The following is an 18,986-nucleotide window of genomic DNA, read 5'->3' as shown; positions in this document are numbered from 1 at the left end:
CTCCTTGAATTTCTTCCTCCGGGTTCCCCACCTGCCTAGGATGGTGGCATCTGTCATTCGGGTTCCCTGTGTCTCACCAGCCCCTGACTGGGTCTTCCTGCCTTCACTCCTTCCTCCGAAAATCACGCTGCATGCCTCAAACCACCTCATCTTACTCCCAATTACCTACCAGATAAAGTCCAAACTTCCTGGTTCACCACGTAAAGCCTTCAGAACCATGGCCTCTGCCCCCTCTCTCAAGCTGTGTCCACCCCTCTCCCACCCACCCCAGCCCTGCTTCTTCCCTTAGGCACGCCCCTTCCCACACTGCTTGCAGGTGCATGCCGCTCCAACATCCGGCCCTTCCCGTCCTTGCCCCATGACACCACCGGCACCGGAGTACCTCCAGATCTGCAGTCCCACACTGCGCCCTCCCTGCCCTGCTCTCCACCAGCTCGTCAGCGCTGTATGCTGCCATCTGATACGACCTCCTGGACATGCTCTGTCACACTTCTGTGCCTTTGCCCAGAACGTTTCCTCCCTCTTTACCGACCAAGTACTCATCCTCCAACTTCTGCTCCCAGGGTCACGGCCAGGGGAAGCCATGCTGCTTCTGCAGGCTGAGCTGGCTCTTCTTTCTGTACACCCACAGTTCCCATCCCGTGTCTGGGTCCATCACAGGGCTCTGGTATTGGCTGCAAGGCTGTAAGTAGCAGCCTTGTCCAGCAGCCTGAGCTCCTGCAGGAGAGTGAGGTGCACACACACACATCCCTTATCTCCTGTCCTACTTTGTTTCCTCCTTAGGGCTTGTTACCATCTGCCCCCAGTACACATGGTGCTCATTTGTCCCTCTCTCTCTCCCCTCTAGAATATACACTTTGGGAGGGCGGAAGCTTTTGTCTGCCTAGAATAGTGACCAGCACATAGTAAGTACTCAGGAAATATTTGTTGCGTTATCTGTGTATCCCTGGTAGTTCATACATTGCCTGGCTTGTAGTAGGTACCAAGTGCATGTTTTTGAATGAATGGACGGGTGAATGAGTGCTTTATCGTGTTGCTAGCCTGTTTAAAAAAGTTCAAACACTAGAGTTGGACTCAAAATTCTCTACCTTCTAATCGGGCCACTCCGTTTTGAATGCTCTGTGTCTTAGTGTGAGTGCTTATCTCGAGCCTAACTGCTCTTCCACTGCCCTTGACCATATCTCAGACACTGGTCTCCCCACACCCCTACCCATACTCCAAACAGAAATACTATTTACCCATTTATTCAAGTCATATTTATTAAGCACTTGAGATAAACCAATCTCTGTTCCAGCCATGCCATCTATCTCTGTTCATTCTACTTCTTTCTTTCCTCAAGGTAAGGACAAGTTGACCATGACTGACCATCCAGGCCCCTGTGACTCTCTCCTTCAACACTAATGACCCACATTTTAGCACCCCATCACTGGCATTATTAACCTAAATAATATGTGGCTTTTACATATGTGGCCTTCACAGAACATTTCCCTTTAAAGAATCAGCACTTTATAACATTTCAAACATTTTGGATGGAAATCCTTCTAATTTTTTTTTCCAATTTTTCCTGTCTTCTTAGAGTACTATATACCGAATATCCACGTAACCTTTATAACTCACACTCATTGCTATTATTCTGTGATGTGACAGTGTGCCAAGAGAGGTAACTGGCATTTAGGAATTGAACAAGCTTCCCTTTGCAGGCCCTGGGGTCTCCTGAGGTCACCTTCTGCTCTCTGTTGTTAAGTGTCTAATCAACCGTGGGTTTAGAAATCAGATGATGAAGTTTATTAGAATGGTTTGTAAACAGCATCTAAGTGAGGGTGTGAGAGATTCTCCTACCTATAAAGTCTGTCCACTTCAAAGCATGGAATTTGTACAGTCTATTTTGTTGATTAGAGGCCTTGCTCATGTAACTGCTGTTTTTCAGGTATATTCAGAATCCTTAAGGTTGGGTAAGTGACTTCTTAAAAAGTGTGTCTTTAGTGCATTTAACATTTTGCATATTTTCTCCTATTGTTAACTATCTTTATGTGCGTGTCATAACTTTTCAATTAGATTGTTCCCTGAGTAGATTATTAACTTCCCAAAGGCAAGTGGTATTTTATAGTCATTCATTCATTTGCTAGGCTTTTTTTTTTTTTTTAAGCAACTACTATGTGGAAAGATCTTTGATGGAAAAAAGATAAATAAGATGTGGTAGTTACACATTATTGGGCAGTGCAATAACCAATACAAGGTAAGAAGGTGAGTATAGAAACCCAGAGTGCTGTGTGAATTCAAATAGGGGAGAGGAATGTTTTCTGCTTGTGAGAACCAGGGAAGGCTTTGGGAAGAGATGGCATTTGAGTCGGATGTTGTCAGACAGGGAGAATTTTAGTGAGTAGCATTCTACGCATGAGAATGGGCAGGAAGGGAGAAATACACGCATGAATTTGTGAAACATACATAGTCATGCTGGAGTCTTGAGAGCACCCAACACAGTACTGCACTTCCCTAGTTGAGTTTGGAACAGATGGAGAAGTGAAACAATGGAGTGGCAGATGGAACCCACAATTTTACCTTCATTACTAATTCAGGTTATGCTGGAGAACTCAACTTTAGGCAAGAGCTAAATAAGCCTGACCCACTTGCTGATAGAAAATGGGAGCCAGGGCAGGTCTCCAGGTTATACAGACCATCCTTTAGCTCCTGACAAGTTTTCTAGCTCTTACCTTTTACACTTGGATACTTGAGGTTGTCAAATGAAAACACAGAGTAGATGGCCTTTAAATGTGAATTTATTGTCTTAAAATAGAGTTTATTTTGCACTACCCCCTTTCCCACAAAAGCACATGGTAAGGTAGCTAGATTTCATAAACTATACTGAATTATAGTCACTTCCCATCAAGATTTAGTGAGGATCTGTGTATTTCATGGGGGTTACTCAGGAGCATCATAACCAGGAATGGAAATCCCTGGCCTGTTGTAACCTTGAAGGATCCACATTTTCAAGATGAAAGACACACGTTTTTATAAAGCTCTGTATTTCTGCACCTGAGCACGACGGATAGACCACTGGCTTTACCCTTAGGAAGCTGGCTGCCGAGTCAGCAGCACCTGGCCTCTGGAGACAGGTAACAGGTGGGTGAGGGGTGGGCAGGTGTCCTGGGTTGCCAAGGGTGAGCAGTGAAACCTGGTGGTAGGCTGGGGGTGGGGGTCAAGGTTGGCACATTGAACATGTGATGTCCTCTGAAGAAGTGCGATATATGGGAGAGGCCGTGGGGACTACAGGCATGCGAGAGAGAGGTGGTGAGGGGACAGTGACAGCTTTGGGGGCTAAAGTTCCCTAACTGAGGCTAGCTCAGGGTGGGCGTGTGTTTCCCTGCACCAGCTGCCCACAGTACTTGGTTAGACATGTCTCTACAAGAGAGCTCATCATGTAAGCAGCTTTGGGTTCCAGCCAGATTCCAGACTCTCCACAGAGATCTCTAGCCCTACCCACACAAGACAACTAAGTAAGAAGAATGCAAATATTCAGAGAAACAGTTGACAACTGTTCAGTGCCTATTGGGCACCAGCCACTGTCCATAATCTTCACCATGATCCTGCAAGTTTGCCATTCTCATCCTCTCACTTTTTGGACAGGGAAACAGAGACTCAGAGTTGGAAGCCGACCTGAGTGAATCAGGACTGAAACCTGGGGCTGCCTGCCCGCCTTCAGAGGTGTGCTCTTCCAGCAGTTTCCAGAAAAACGGGGGCGGCGGGGGGAGCGGCGGCAGTGATGGCTCTCTTAGAGGAAGACAAGGGAGAGGGTTGGCTGTGGGGGGTCTAGGTGCGTGTGGTTATTTGTGGGGTCATTTACCGGGCTGTTTGTGAGTTTAAGTGTGAGTAATGCACATTGGTTGAGGTGTGGGTGTATATGGATATTTGTAGTTCAGGTCTTGGAATGTGTGTATATGAGTGTGTGTGTGTGTGTGTGTGTGTGTGTGTGTGTGGAGGGGGGTTAGTCCCTGGGCCGAATGAATGTATGTGGGTTTCTAGTGAGGGCAAACAGGCTTGGATTTTGTGTATGATTGTGAGTGTGTGTGTGTGTGTGTGCGCGCGCTTGAGGGTACAAGTATGTTGGTGTGCAGGGCGGGTCAATCCGGGCCATGTGTTAACTATGTGTGAATGAGTGTGTGTGTGTGTGCGTGTGTGTGTGCGAGGTCAGTCCCTGGGGTCTGTGTGTGCATGAATGTGCACGAGCGGGTGTGACTGTGAGCGTGCCGCGGGTGTGGAGAGACGGGGGGCCTGGTGGGGGCGGAGGGGGGCGGGGAGACGCCGGCCGGCCCCGCCCTCCGCTGCAGGTAGGCCGGGCCCGCGGCGGGGCCGGCAGCGCTCGCTGCTCTTGGCTCGCGGCCGCGCCGGGCTCGCAGGGCTGGGCTCGGGCTGCGGGGCGGCGCCGGGACAGGAAGCGGAAAGCGGCAGTGCAGCGGCGGCGGCGGCGGGGCTCTGCCTCTGAGGAGAGCCCAGCGCAGGCCGCAGAGCCGGGGCCGCTGTGAGCCGAGAGCGCGGGCCGCGGAGCCCGCACGGCCGGCGCAGAGGTGAGTCCCGCGAGAGGCCGGGCGCGGGGTGCATACCTCCTGCGGAGAGACGCCCCCGCAGCGGAGCCCCCGTGCCCCCACCCCGGACTGGGACCCCGGGTCCCCGCCCTCCTCGCCTCCAGCCGGGAGCCTGCTCCCCGCCTACGCCCCGCACCCCGATCGTGCCTCCCGGGATCCCACTCCTCTCCCAAGCCCGCGAGGTGCACCCCTCTTGCCCCGGCCCCTGCCCCTGCCCCGCGTTCGCTGCTGCGCCCCACTCCCCGGGCACTCCCTCCCCACGCCTCGGACGCCGCCTTCTGCCCTTTCCGCACTTTGGGGTGCGCCCCGGGGTGCGCGTTCCGGCCGGCCGGCGGGGAGGGGCCGACGTTCCCGGGGCACCCGGGTGGCCTTACCGGCCCTGCGGACGGGGGCCGGGCCACCCTCTGCTCCCCGGGAACCGGGCGCGCACCGTGGTTCCCACTCCACCGCGGGGCTCGACCCGGTAACCGCCAGCCTCCGGAGCCGCCCGGCCCTGGGCCAGAAACCGGCACAGAGCCGGCCTGTGTTCACACCTCGCTTACAAAATTGAGCCGGCCCGGCAGGCCTTGGGGGGGAGAGTCCGGTTGCGCCCGGGAGAGCGCAACAGGCAGGTAGGAGTTTACTTTCAAAAAACGCCGGGGTGGAGCAGAAGGCGTCCGGCAAGTCTCTGCCCGAGGTGTCCCAGTTGGAGGAAATCACCGCGCCGGGGCAGCCTTCGCCACGGGCAGGATCTCATTTCCTCCTGCAGTCTTTGAACTGTCCCAAGCAACGCGCCCAGAGAAGTGTGAAGCTTTATAAAAATTTAAACGCGTCGCCGGTGGAGGCAGGCGTGGGGCGGAGCCGTGGCCTGGCGGCCCGGAGATGAGCTGGTGAGCCTCGGAGCTGAGAAATCTCTTGCTCGGTTTTCACATCTTCAAACCAGGTATAATGGCCCAGCCGAGAAGGTGGTGTGAGCCCGTTTAGCTCCTCGTTAAGCGATGTCAGAGCGCTTTATTGTGATGATTGTGTGGCTGTCGCGTGCATTTTGTTAAACCCTTGGACCGGTCTGTGGTTGGAAATGCATGTATTATTAGACCTTTATGCCAAAAGCTAGCAAGCTGTAAAGAATCTGGCATTTTCTCTGATATGTTTATAAATTTTACAGAGTTGCTGGAAAATATTATAGCTTGTGTCACCCATCAACAATGCTAATTAGCATTCTTCTTCCTGGGGGTGGGTTGTTTGAGTACACAGCTCCTAAGCTTTTTCAGTGATATGGCAGAAACTGTCTAAAACCAGGGAGAAGTAATTAGTCATTTTATGTAACCACTAATTAGAGTTTTTATAGTTGAATTAAATTAGTGTGATATAGCTGGGGCTTTGATTTCTGGGAGGAAACTGTTTTATTCTGCAGTTCAGAGAAATAACACTCTTCACCAACCCATGGGCATTTAGCATTCCCAAACATTGGTGTCTCTCAGGGTAATTAGTGAAACATCGAGTGTGAAGTTTTCACTGTTACAGCCTTGGCAGTGTGACTTGGTTGCAACTTAATTTGTAAGTAAAATGGGAGAAGAATTTGGAGAATGGCATATTTGTAAGGACAGCTTGCCATGCAGGACATTTTTATTGTCTTAGGTGTTTGAGCAAAGGGACAGAACCATAAAGGAAAGTTTCCATACAAGCCCCGATTCCGTGTCACCCCAGTCTGCTGAAGAATAAACAGGTGTTGAGTGAGAAAGGTGTTCTTCCCTCCATCCCTCTAACGCACACAAACACACACCCTGTTTGTTACCCCAGACCTCACATCACATGCATGCTTATCACATTGTATTTTAATAGGCAGTGTCTACCTTTGGGCTGAGAACTCCCTACAACTGTTTCAGATTCTTTTCTCCCAGACTCCCCACAATGCTTGGGCCACTGAGCCTGTGAGCCGAAGGTGAAATTGCAAAATTCTTTGTGGGTTACACGTGGTTTGGGACAATTTGTGATTGTTGCCTCCCCTCCGATGTGTAAGTAAACAGTTCTGGTAATTGCTACATTGCTCTCCATTTTCCATAGTTTCAAGCCCTGGTTCCTTCACTTACTGTGACCTTGCTTTCCTTAAGTGTAACTTGACGTGAATACTTGTTATCCCTTATATGGCTTGTTCTGAGGATGAAGTGAGCTATTACATGCAAATGATTTAAACAGCCCACAACAGATAGGAAGCACACGATGAACTGTAGTCTGTTTTATTATTAGTGCCATGCTCTCTCTCTTAAAGTGAATTAGCTGTGGCTAGGGGACTAGCTGTGTAACGGGCATGAGATGTGGGCATCGTGCTGTGCCATTTTCCAGAAGGTGGACAAGACAGGTTTAAGTGGACTTGGGCCTGGACCATGTTTTTGCTAGTGGCTTTGGTCTCGCCTGAAGGTTGATGAAAAGGTGTGTGCTGCTCTCCCCATCGGGGTCTTTCTGAATCCCATTTATTGGACAGCGATCATTGGACTTGGCACCATGGGATTTACAGAGGAGGTAGTACTTGTAAAATCGATTTTTTGAAGCTTAAAAATCTAGCAGGGGATAAGGGGGTCACTTGAAAACAGATCTCCATCACAGAACCCCAGACATGTTAACCATTCACAGCTCTTCAGAAATCTATACCCAGCTGCTGGGGGGTGTTTCAGAGGTAATTAGGGCCTGGAGCCAAGAGCAGTTATTCTAGGAAGGCAAGTTGAAATCATTGGCGAAACAGGTAAAATGAGGTTGACCTTTTATTTGCTTGTGTACAGTGGCCCAGGATCATTCACTTATAAGAGGTCTATTGTAATGCAAGTATCATTGGGTTTGTCACAAATGCCACAAGCCCTCTGATCCCCACATAGTGGCCAACCTGGTTGATGTTTTATGGTGTATAGACCCCAAGTTCCGCAAAATGTTTTGCAAAGCTTGCCATCCTTCTTCCCACCCTCCCTTATAACCCCAGGGTCCTCCAAATAAATGCAATAAAACACAGTTTTTTTCTGATCTCTCTGATATTCACTTCCAATCTGGGACTAGTAAAAGGAGGCCCAAGGAACAGAATGGAAATCACTAGATTAGCTACAGTTAATGGTACTCATTCAGGGTAGAGTAGCACTGACCAAACAATGTATGTTAAGTGTAATGCAAGGGACACGGAGGTGTTGTGCTATACCAAGATAGTCTTCCTAACTGGAGGAATTTTACTTTACTGATAAATAATAGTGCCTAACCGTTGTGCCTTCTGTGTGCGAGGCACTGTTCTAAATGACTGTGAATTTTCTCATTTGATACCCACCACGAGCCGATAAGGAAAACAGAATTCTGTTGTTAGAGTTAGGGAGACGGTACAGCAAATTTAAGTAACTTGATTTGAGGTTATACAGCTGATACATACCAGAGCCAGGATTTGAAGGGTGACAGCATTAACTCCAGAACTTGTGTTCATTGCTTCTCCTCTGTCGAAGAAGAGCTGACCTCGAACAGAATTATTTCAGTTTACATGTTCCCCTTGAGTGCCATGTAACCAAAAAGGGGTACCTTGAGAAAAATGTGCACTGCAACACATAATAAAGATAATAATTAGTGGGGAAAAATAATTAATGTAGTAAACCCTTTAGCATTGTATTATGATAAACAGTAACATGCACAGTCGACATAAGCACGACTGTACCATAAACTTCTTTCCCTTGGAAATGCCTCCACTGCGGGAGGAGCAGAACGAACGGCTCTTTAAATGCAGTGTGCATCTCTCTACCCCTCGCGAGGTAACTTTCTACCTTCCAAACCAGAGTTCCCTTAATTACTTAATAGCTGTCGGCAGAGCCGTTGATGCTTTTATAATTTCCTTTTCGTCAAGGTTAACTTAATGTTTACCACTGTCATTACCATAGCATGTTATTTCCCCCATATGATTTTCCGAACACTGTGTTTTTCTTTTAAGTAGTAGTCAGGTCTGTTTTATGTGGGTGAACTTAACTCTGGGGAAAGATTCTCTTTGAGGCCACTGATCTTCGCTTTAAGAAAGTGTGGCAAACGGGGTTCCCTCTCACCTTTTTGCCTGGGGCCCCCAGAATTGAAGATGCTGCCATGCAGGCAAAAGCGCACCTGTCTCAGCACTGCCCTCTTGGCCTTTGGGAGATGTGAATTGACCAGCTCCGGCCCCATCCTGGCGTTTGCCCCCAGCTTCCCCCCAAGCAGGGCCTGTAGCTGCTAATACACCAGGTGCTGCAGGGGTGAATGGCAGGAAGGCAGGGGGAGGCGGCTGGGCAGGGTGCCCTGGGCAGCAGCCGGACTGAGACTGCTGCTGACTTTTACTTAGTGTGTCTGGAATAGAAACTTTGCTGCTGAGTGAGACTGTCATGTGAGCCGAAAGCCGGTGGTTCTGACATCGCTCCTAACCTCATCTCTGCGTCGCTGTCCTCTCCTGGCGAACTGAGAATGGAAGATGGGCAGCCTCTAAGGTTCCCTCCCCAGCAGATATGTGGCCTCCCCAGCCTGAGGTCTGCCACAGAACCCCTTCCTTGGCCCACGTTTATTGGGTGCCTGTTAACATTCTAGGAGCCGGACAGACCGCACTGAACGTGGTCCCTGCCCTCTGGGAGCTGACCGTCTCTCTGGGAGCCAGACGTGAAGTCATCACGCCCCTGTGGAACTGGAAATCGTGCTCTAAAGGAAAAGTGCAGGGTGCTGTGAAGGGGCCTCCCGCAGACTGGAGGATCCGGAAGGGCCTCTTGAAAGAAGCAGGATTTAGTTGAGAGGGATGGGTACGAGTTGGACTAAAGAGGGCGTGTGGGCAGGATCGTCATTATACTGGGCTCTGCGGCTACAAAGCGCCCGGTGTCTTGAAGGGCCTGGCGCCCGAGAAGGAGAGTACAGTTGGCCAGGTGGGCAGGGACCTGCGGACCAAATGGAGGATTTTGTGTTTTATTCCAACTGTCGTGGGACACCATGGAAGGGTTTTAAGCAGAGAAGTGACATTCACATTGTGATATGGAAGATCACCCTGGAAGCTGCCCAGCTGCCCGGTGTGGGTCATCTCCGGAGTTAGGATGAGAGAGGAGGCCGAGTTCCAGATTCCAGGATCCATATTTACACCTTTATATGAACTGTCCCGTTCAGGCCAGTGCACCAGCCTATCTATCTATCAGCCCGGGGAACCTGATTCCTTTTCATTGCTTTATTATCTTCCTGATAAGGCATCCCTCTGACCTTATTTGAGTTCTGCTAATTTCTTGTGCATACAGCCAACTGTCTCATCAACATATCATTGCAGTGATAAGCTTCACAATGGGGGCTTCTGTTAACTCTTTCCACGCTCTTTCATTGGCCCTTAAAATGAGCCCTCTCTGGATTTTGCCAGTTGGCTTCCCGTTGCTCATGCTGAATCCTTCCTCGGCTCCCCGTCAGGAGTTGACAGCATGACTTAGGGGAAGGAGCCTGAGCTCGGCCTAGACCGGAGACCGGATTCCACGGGGAAACCTGCAGGCTTTGTAATAGGTTAGCCCTCTGTCCAGGGAGCCTAGGGGAGGTGGGTGGCTGAGCACCAGGAGAGTGAGGGGAGGCCCCTGAGGACAGATGACACTTAGTGGCAGTGGGATGTGTGGGAATCACGGGAGAGAGAGAGAGAATCAGAAATGGCACGGGGCTGCGTGGACTGGTTTGATGGGATGACTATACCCCCCTGGCAGAGGACACTGGAAAGATAGTCCAGGACTCCAGAAAGCACTCGTGGGGATGTTGATAATCCCAGGGGGAACAAGAGGCAGCTGGGTGGGAGATGCGCACTGGGGATTTATTCTTTCAGTATTCCTTGAGTACCTATTACGTGCAGAATATCCTACGGTAGGTAAACGGTAGCTCCCGTCTCCAAGGGGCTTATGCTGGAGTAAATCCATGGATGGGATGGAGAAGAAACAACGGACGAGTTTTGAGCCCTAAGGGATAACTTGATGGGGGAGAGGGAGGGAGTGTTGGGAGCTACCGCTCTCAGTTGGGAGATACTCACTGACAGTGGTAGCATCAGCGCTGTCCTGTCTAGAGGATGGCCGGCAGCGGAAAGCTCTGGGAAGACAGGGCGCCGTGTGCGTTCCCTTGTCACTGCTGTGTCCCAGCATTGCTTGGCGTGCTCTCCTTTGGCTGCTTGCTAAATACAGAGAGAGATGAATGCAGAGATGAGATCAGAAGGTCTAGGGAAAGGAGGACAAGGGTGTGACCTTTGGATTTGGCCCACTTAGAGCTGTTTCAGCGGAGTGTTGAGAGAGAACTGGGGTGACCGTTGAGAGGGAGGGGATGGCAGCATATACAGACCACCCCTTTGAGGAGTACAAGGTAGGACTTGTGGGAGAACCCGCACCTGGGTGCTGGTAGAGCCTCTCCCCAGAGGGCACTTGGGAGCCCGTGATTTCCTTTGAGGGGACGTGTCTGGGGTTGTTTTAATGGATGGCCAGAGATTTTAATGAGGACTTGGAATGATGTCCTCTTGCAGAGGGGGAAGGGGAATGTAGCCTGGGTTACCATGTGCCTTACGTAGGGAGCCTGGTTTATTGCTCTCACTGACCTAGGAAGAGCTCATGTTAAATGGCCTCATTTTATGGGGGGCGGGGCAACAGTGGCTCAGCAATGTCGCAACCACGAAGCATGAATAGCACCAGGCCAGGTCTGCAGGGCCTGGGTCATCTGCCTCTGAGACACCCCAGCAGCATTTAGCCAGAATTAGCTGGAAGCGGGGCCGGGAAGGGGGATGATGGGAGAGCCGGACCAAGGGCCTTTAGGGAAAGAGGCTCATGCTGGGCAGGTGTGGGGATCTTGGCTCACCTCCTGATGTAGGTGTCAGCCAGGTACAAAACAGATGAACAAGCAGCAAAGCCCAGAGCAGAAAGGCGATGAGAATCGAGGGCGCTGGCAACTTGCTGAAATTGCTGGTTGAAAACGGTGGGGGTGGAGTTGGGATCAAAGAGGATGAGTGGCTCTTGCAGTCTTCTAGGAAAGTGGAAGTGGTCCAGGAGCAAAACTCAGCATTCTGAAAAAAATGCCACCACATTGGTTTGCACAGTCAGCCCACAGACTAGGGGCTTCATTTGCATTTCCAGGCGGGAAACTGCCTTGCTTGGTTGCATGGCTAGTGAGCAACCCCGGGGGCTGAGATACGCCCCGTGCTGTCTGCAGATGGACTGCAGGAGCAGGGCCAGTGGTGCCCCAGCTCTGCCCCTGCTCCTGTCCAAGGTTTCCTCTTGCTGAGAACGACGAGGAGGGACATCAGCTTTCAGAGCCTGAACGGGGAGTCCTGTAGCCACAACTCTCACTTACCCGCTGCCCCTGGCGCCCAGGCTGGGCTCGCCTGCAGCCGGAGCCCCCTTGTTTCTCCCAGCAGCCCTGGGACTCACACTTTACAGTGCAGGTTTTCAGAGCACTAGTAATCTGACCAAGGTTACATAACCAAATACGTGGGGAAAACCGGGGATTGGAACCCAGCTTCAGATCCTGTCTGTGTTTCCCTTCTCAGATCAACCCTGTGATTTATCCCAGTTTGACAGATGAGGAGTCTGAGGCTGCAGGAGGCAAGTGGCTTCTCCTGGGTTGTATCAGACGGCGAAGCGTTCTGGCTAGACCCCACTGCTCGCCTGGGGCTCTTGATGCAGAGGAGGAAGGGAACCATGAGTCACGAAACCCAGGACAAGGGAGGCTAGCTCCCGTGGTCACAGCGCCTGGAAGCGACTGCACCTCACTTCCAGGCAGAATGAACGCTAAGGGCAAAGGCCTCTTAAGTGGTATTTGAGGCCGGGAGCTGTGTTGGTGCGTGGAGGTGACCAGGAGATCTGGCTCCAGGCCTGCAGGTTGCTGCAGTGGGGGGTTCAGGGAGCCTTGGCCCCCTCCCAGGAGGGGTGGGGCTGTGGCATTTGCGGCTCCTTTGTTCTCCTTTCACACTTACGTCACTGGCTCTGTTTGCAGTTTCAGCCCCCAGGGGAGGAGGGGGGACACTGGAAGGAGGAACCCTGATGGGCGGATACCAGCACTGGGGTGCAGGATGCCGGGAGAGACAAGCTTGTGCTTCTCAGGCCTTTAAAAGTGAAGGGTTTTTTAGCACGTGGGCCTCAGGAAAGTACTTGGAAGTGTTTCCAGTTTATTTTTATTGCAAAGCAACATCTAATGGAAATGGGGGGGGAAAGACCCAGGAGCCTGCAAAGAATAAACCACCTGCTTCCCTTCCTTTTCTGATGTTTCCTCTTAATCGCTGTGTTTACATAAGCCTTTTATATGATTGTAACTATAGGATCAGGGCCTATCTCCAGTCCCGTAGTCTGCTTTTTAAATTTACTATTATGTTGTAAAATTTCCCTTCTTCCCGATTATTTTAAACAGCTCTATGCTATCTCTCTGGGCGGAGGAATCGTGTTTTCCTTACCTAGTCCACCGCTTTGGGGGCAGTTAGGTTATTTCGCGCTTTCTCCCGCTGTAAACAATGCGGTAATAGTTTTTCTTAAAAAAAAAAAAAAAATTTAGTTCCCTAAGAGAAATTCTCAGGACTTTGGATTCCTGGTTTAAAGAGATAGAGAACTTTTTTTTTTTTTAATTGTCTTTCGGAAACTATGAGCAAAATCCCTTACAAACTGCTTGCCTGGGTATTGTTCTTGTAACAGGCAAACTGGCGGTGGGGGCTGGGCACTGTGTGGGCTGTCGGGTGGGAAGCCACTTCCTCCAGCCTGGACCCATGCAGCGGGGCTGTGTCCGGGAAATGGCCAAGGGCCGGGTCTCTCCCACGTCTGGGAGGCCCAGCCACTGTGGTAGGGGTTTAGCCTGCCCAGCACCTCCCTGTCTCCCTCCCGGACACCTGGGGAAGTATTTAGCATTCAGATGCTCCTTCCCTGCTCACTTGTTCTGTAACAGAGACCCCAGAGGGGAGGTGGCTACTGTCATTTATCTTCTAGAATCTTTGGGTTGCCTTTGAAAGTTGATGATCTTTGTTTTTTTTTCTCCCTGCTTTTCCTAGAATTTGTTCCCGTCGAAGAGTGGCTGCTGGATCTCCAGACCCTTTGTGGCTTTAGGAGTCTAGTGGGTGGAAATTCTCTACCTCTGAGGAGAAACGGTGCTGCTCCTTCCTCAAGAGTGAGCTCCCCATTGCTATGGATACCGAATCCACATATTCTGGATATTCTTACTATTCCAGTCATTCGAAAAAATCTCACAGACAAGGGTATGTAAGCTCTTGATTGTTCCACATTTCCTTTTGGGGGAAACTCGCAGGTCGGTCCAGCTTTCTCGACTCACTTTTCAAGTAGTAAAGCTGAGTGGTGGGGCTGTCGATGATGGAGGATCAGTCCACAGCTGCAGGAGAAGCCGGGCTTTAAGAGCATTTAACAAGCGCTGGGAGTAACTATACCACCAATTTACATTTTATAGCTGCCATCACAGTCGATGACCTTAATTTCTCACAATTGATTTTAAATTAAAGTTTCTCCCTGCAGTGGAAATGTTTGTCATTTCTAAATACTTCTCATGGATGACAGTTCTCCCAAAGCTTTACCAAGAATGTAAATGAAAGTTTAAAAGAAAGTGTTGATTTGTTGCTTTGTACCTCAAATTGCTGACTCATTACCCATTAGGCGTTTGCCCTGAGGTTTATACACTAGGTGGTGGAATTGGCCCAGTGCCATATTTCTCTCTGAAGAAAACCCGCCATCTGGGGTGATGGGGGCCAGGCTCCCCTCCTCTGTGCAGCATGCCCAGGTCTGCACTGGTGTTCGTAGGGCCTGCTCTACTACAGACCTATGGAATGTTTGGTGAGTAAAGGAGCGAGGGAATGAATGGATGGAGAGGTTAAGGAGCCAGTTGGTGAAGTTGTAGTGCTGCCTCTTACTTAGCCTCCTCATCCGTGAAATGGGTACAGCCGTCTCACAGGGCTGTGGAGAGGATTCAAGAAGATTGTGCATATAAAGCATTTAACACGGCCCACAGGTAAGAGGTCACTAACCAGTGACTGTATTAATGCTATTAACGGCCGTGGCACTTCAGCACCACATTCAAAGGTCCCAGCTGGCCACAGCCCAAAGGCCCAGCTGCGGTCACAGCCCCACGAGGGCTGGGAACAGTGGTTGTAAGTGGCGTTTCCCTGACCAAGCAGTTCCTCACATGGGTAGCTGAATGCAGAGCAGGACTTTGTTTTGTAATGCAGCAATAAAGTTGGTCCGAGGGTTGTGGGTTATTGTTAAGCTGTAATGCAGCAATAAGATGTGTCGATCTAATTGACTTATTTATGTGAGCCCGTCTGGGTGTACGCAGGCAGCCAGAGGTCTGGAAGGGTATTCTCCGAGCTGCCTGCAGTGGTCACCCACAGCAAAGGGGCCAGACACGAGATGGTGACTGATGGGAAGTTTTGTTTTTGCTTTATCTTTCTGTATCTGTTCAGCCTTCCACAAGGGTGTGGCTTGTAATTAAAAATCTGAACGGAATAAAAGAATGTAAAACAACCATTTACACAGATTGTTTAATGACCTGAGAAATCATGTTTATGAGGCCATGACATAAAAAACAAGAGTGAAAACTTTGTGCCTTATAATAGTTCTATATTTTTATGAGAAGATGAATGGTAACATTGTTGGCCTTGCCTGTCCTGTCTCTGAGTATAGGATTATTAAGATAATGGGTGGGTTTTTTGTTTTTTGTTTTTGAAACCTCCATTATTTTCTAAGTTTTCACGTATTGGTCTTAAAATCATAAAAATGTGGGGAAAGGATGTGAATGAGCTCTTCTTGGAGCCTGGGTCAGCCTTTCTGGCAGCATGCTGAACAGAAGCCTGCTGAGGGAGGCCTCAGGTGACAGGCAGAGCCCAGGTCTCTGGAAAGTCAGAACCCCTCTGGTGATCAAAGATTCCTCACAAATTTCAACCAGCGGGTGAACATGTCAGTTTCATTCTAAAACACCAGAAGTAGCCATTTGGAATCATCCAGTTGGAGAAAGCCATGCCCTTGTCAGCGTGCCAAGCTTCTCTTTTCCACACAGCAGTGACAGAAGTAGGAATTTGGGGTGCTGCTGGTGCTTGGGGATAAATCAGGGATGACGCATTACAGGATTCTGAGGAGGAACCATCTCTGGTCTCCTCTGCCTCACATGGGTCCTAACTATTCTATGTCAGGGCCCCAGGCTGTGCTCCATTCTTTTCTCAGGCCTCTTGGGGCCCCCAGAAATTGATCCAGCAGGGTTCTTATGGTGACTTTAGGAGACAATAATTCCCAATTAAAACGGCGTGCGGAACTCTTAGTGCCTTCTTGGACCCATGTGGAAAGTACCTGGCAAATGATAGTACAAGCTGAGCCTTTTAATAAAGTAATCAAGGAGTGTTACTGAATGCCTACTCAGAAAAGCTCTGGGTGGAAGGGATGGCCATCAGAGATTCTGTGGGTTCTTGAGGACAGAACAACACCCACATGCGGTGAATTCTCTGAGGGCCTTGTAAGGCGAGGTAGTGAACTACGGGGCAAAGCTCACGGTCTGTAGATGGTGCATGCTGGGGAGCACTGTGTCAGGGCATTAAGAATATTAAGCGGTAAGAATGCACCTCACCGGTGTGTAAGCAGGCCCTAGCCTCAGTCAAGGGTACGGTATCCCCCAGGAGGGTCCCCATGAAGGCTGTTCTGCTCAGGGGTTTGTCAGGAATTTGAATGGAAAAGTAGGAAAGTGGAAGGACCTTGCTTTTTGGTAATTGTAGCAGGCCTCTCACCCAGAGAGGAATAATGAAGTGCACCAAATTTGATATGCCCAGTGACACCGTCATCAGCTTTGGGGGGCTGGCTGGGATCCAAACAGATGACAACTGACTTTTTTCCAACAAAGAGGTCAGCGGTCTGGTTTTGTGATGTCGGATCTCTCCAGAGGGTGTCCAGTTAGTCAACTTGCTGGGAAAATGGCGCGGACTTCAGCTGACTTCACCTTACCTTTTGAGCCTGCAGTAGCAGTTTTTGCATCACATACGGCAGTGTCCTGTGATGCTAAGGAACACTTGGCAGGCACCTGCGAGGACCCTCAGTCCCTGGCCTCCAACCTCACGGCAGTCCTAGAGCCGTGGGGAGGTGGTGTCCCCATTCAGCAGGTGATAAAATGGGAGGTGCAGAGAGGCAGTGTGATTGCCTGACCTTATGAGGCTAGCAGGTACCCTTAGCAGGCTTCGGGCCTGACTTGTTGGCCCTTTGGAAGCCCAGGATTCCCCCCCTCCCCCGGGGCTGTGCTAGATGGAGAACAGCAGGGGTATCCTGTAGGGGGACTGGGGGGCGGGGAGGACTCGTGACTAATGTGCTGAAATGCCCAAAAGAGGGCAGCCGGAGTGCCGAGAGAATTGGCGCTTGTGGTCCCAGGCGGCCTCGGAGTCGGTTTGCGCTCTGCCCGGCCCTCCCACCCGGTCCCTGCGGAGCCAGCGGAAGCAGCCAGACAGCCCCGCCGTCAGCAGGGCAAGGACAGGTAGTGGGTGGTGCTAGAGAAGGAAAGGGAGGGGTGACTGGTGGGGCCGGCTTTCCCCAAATAGAAGTAGACCAACAACAGAAACAGAGCTAAATGGTCTTCCCAGGAAATGCAGACTGTAATGGGAAGGGAACAGGAATTGATGGGGCTTCTGGCTGGAACCAGGGGGTTTTACAGCAGCCCCCAAGGGCCCAGCTCTGGAATCGCCTGAATAGATGCGTTTACACACACACACATACACACACACACACACACACACGCAGGTACAGACACCTGCCCGGGCCTCCTGCCTGCTGTTGCTTGCTCTTCCCACCCTCTCACCTGCACACAAACAAGCACAGATACACTGGTCTGTACCCTTCCGGGCAGATGTTGCATGAAGACAGACTCCAAGGTAAAGATAGAGCGGTTCCTGTGGCTGACATGCCTGCCCGGCAGGGGCACCAGTGATCCCGACCACTCAGGCAGAGCTGGAAACACTCTCCAGTGTGCATGGGTTTGTGACAGCCCTTTTGTGGTTTGATAGCCCTACCTCCACCCCCCCATGTCTCCTGTTTCCACTCTTAGATCCCATGAACAGGTTGTCTTCACCACTGGGAAGCCCTCTCCCAGAGTCCACTTGGCACTTGCTTGGAGTCCCAGTGTTGGGAGCTGTCAAGATAAACATGTGGGCTCCTTGTGCAGTGAAGCAGCCATCCTGTGGTCCGAGCTCTGCACCCTGGGCAACACGGAATGGCAGTGTTTTTGTTGGACTTCCCTATTTAGTACTGGCTCAGACGCCTTCCCGGAGCAGTAATTCACGACCAGTGATTTTTATAAAAGCTGTGTGACAGGTCTTGCTCCTTTGAGAACAGGGACCGGCACAAGGCTGATGCTGATGCTGAATGCTGAGCCCTGATGCATGTTGGCCTGAGCCTTCTCCCCAGCCTCATCCACTTAATGCTATTTTAATGAAGAAGCTATTCTACACCTCAACATTGTGTGGCTGAGCATAATGCTCCCGTTATTGAGCCCCTGCTGTATACAGGCATTTCACAGACAGCCAGACCTCCAAGCGCTCAATACCACAACTCTCTCCCCGGGAGCATTTGGGTGGAAGAACCTTGGGGAAAGTTTCCTGGACCACCTGCATCCTGATCACCTGGGGTGCTGGTGAAAATGCAGATTCCTGTTATCTCCCTTCCAGAATTCCCTAGGAGTGGGGCCAGCTAATCTGCACTTAAATCCCCACCCCAGGTGGTGTCTCTGCACACTCAGGTGTGAGAAGCACTGGTTTCTGGTTTCTGGCTCTGGGGGATGAGAAGACCTTCCCTTCCCGGGGTTATCAGATAATAGGCTCCTATCTGGCTTACCAGATGTCACCAAGGGAATGGTTCAGGCTATTGTGTCTTCTTTGGATGCCGTTGGGCCCTTTAAGAGCCCGGTGGGGTGGGCCAGGGGTCAGAGTGATGGCTGGCCCTGGAGAGGCAGTTTCCAGCCCTGGGTGTGTCCCCCACCTGCTTTCTGCCTTGGCCGTGTTCAGGCTCCAGCGCTTGGCATTCAGTGAAAGAATTTTGGTTTCCAGTGGAATTTGTGCTGTCACAGGATTTGACCCATGGGACTAGTGAATAGATAGATGGGGTTAGGGGAGCACATGACTTGGCTGATGACAAAAAGAGTTGATAGCTGGGGGAACAGTTGGGGGTGATGGAGACACAAGATAGAAGAGGAGGCTCCTGGGTCTGGCCGATGGAGGCCCTGGGAAGCAGGGGTTCTAGACTTCGTCCACACAGATCATCGCAAAGATGGCCCAGGCACCTGGGAAGCCTCTCCCAAATTGTTTATTGTTTCTCACACTGGGACCTTTTGAAGTGATTGTCTTTGGCAGCCCAGAGCTTTGGACTCATTGCATTGTGCTGTCCCAAGTTCACAGTGCATCTGTGACTGCCAACGGTAGCCCCACAGGCCGATTTCAGAGCTCCAGCGGTTCAG

The 18,986-nt window shown here is 50.8% G+C and overlaps 1 protein-coding gene across 2 annotated transcripts in view; it reads left to right on the top strand.

Moving 5' to 3' along the window:
• Nucleotides 1-4,466: 4,466 nt before the first annotated feature.
• VANGL1 (VANGL planar cell polarity protein 1) overlaps nt 4,467-18,986 on the top strand; it is a 49,082-nt gene continuing 34,562 nt past the window's right edge. Inside the window, exons 1-2 of one of the 2 annotated variants that reach the window (XM_028101997.2) lie at nt 4,467-4,562; nt 13,555-13,758. In XM_028101997.2, the coding sequence (XP_027957798.1) occupies nt 13,688-13,758 (71 nt within the window). In that variant the 5' untranslated portion in view covers nt 4,467-4,562; nt 13,555-13,687. Of the gene's footprint in view, nt 4,563-5,442; nt 5,503-13,554; nt 13,759-18,986 lie in introns of those variants that run through there. The other variant, XM_028101998.2, reaches the window with a different exon arrangement.

Source organism: Eumetopias jubatus, unplaced genomic scaffold (assembly GCF_037043125.1).
Source record: "Eumetopias jubatus isolate StellerSeaLion01/CBP00866 unplaced genomic scaffold, mEumJub1_p1.0 scaffold_4, whole genome shotgun sequence".
Taxonomy (NCBI): domain Eukaryota; kingdom Metazoa; phylum Chordata; class Mammalia; order Carnivora; family Otariidae; genus Eumetopias; species Eumetopias jubatus.
The sequence above is the reverse complement of the archived record's forward strand: the minus strand, read 5'-3'. Positions and strand labels throughout refer to the sequence as shown.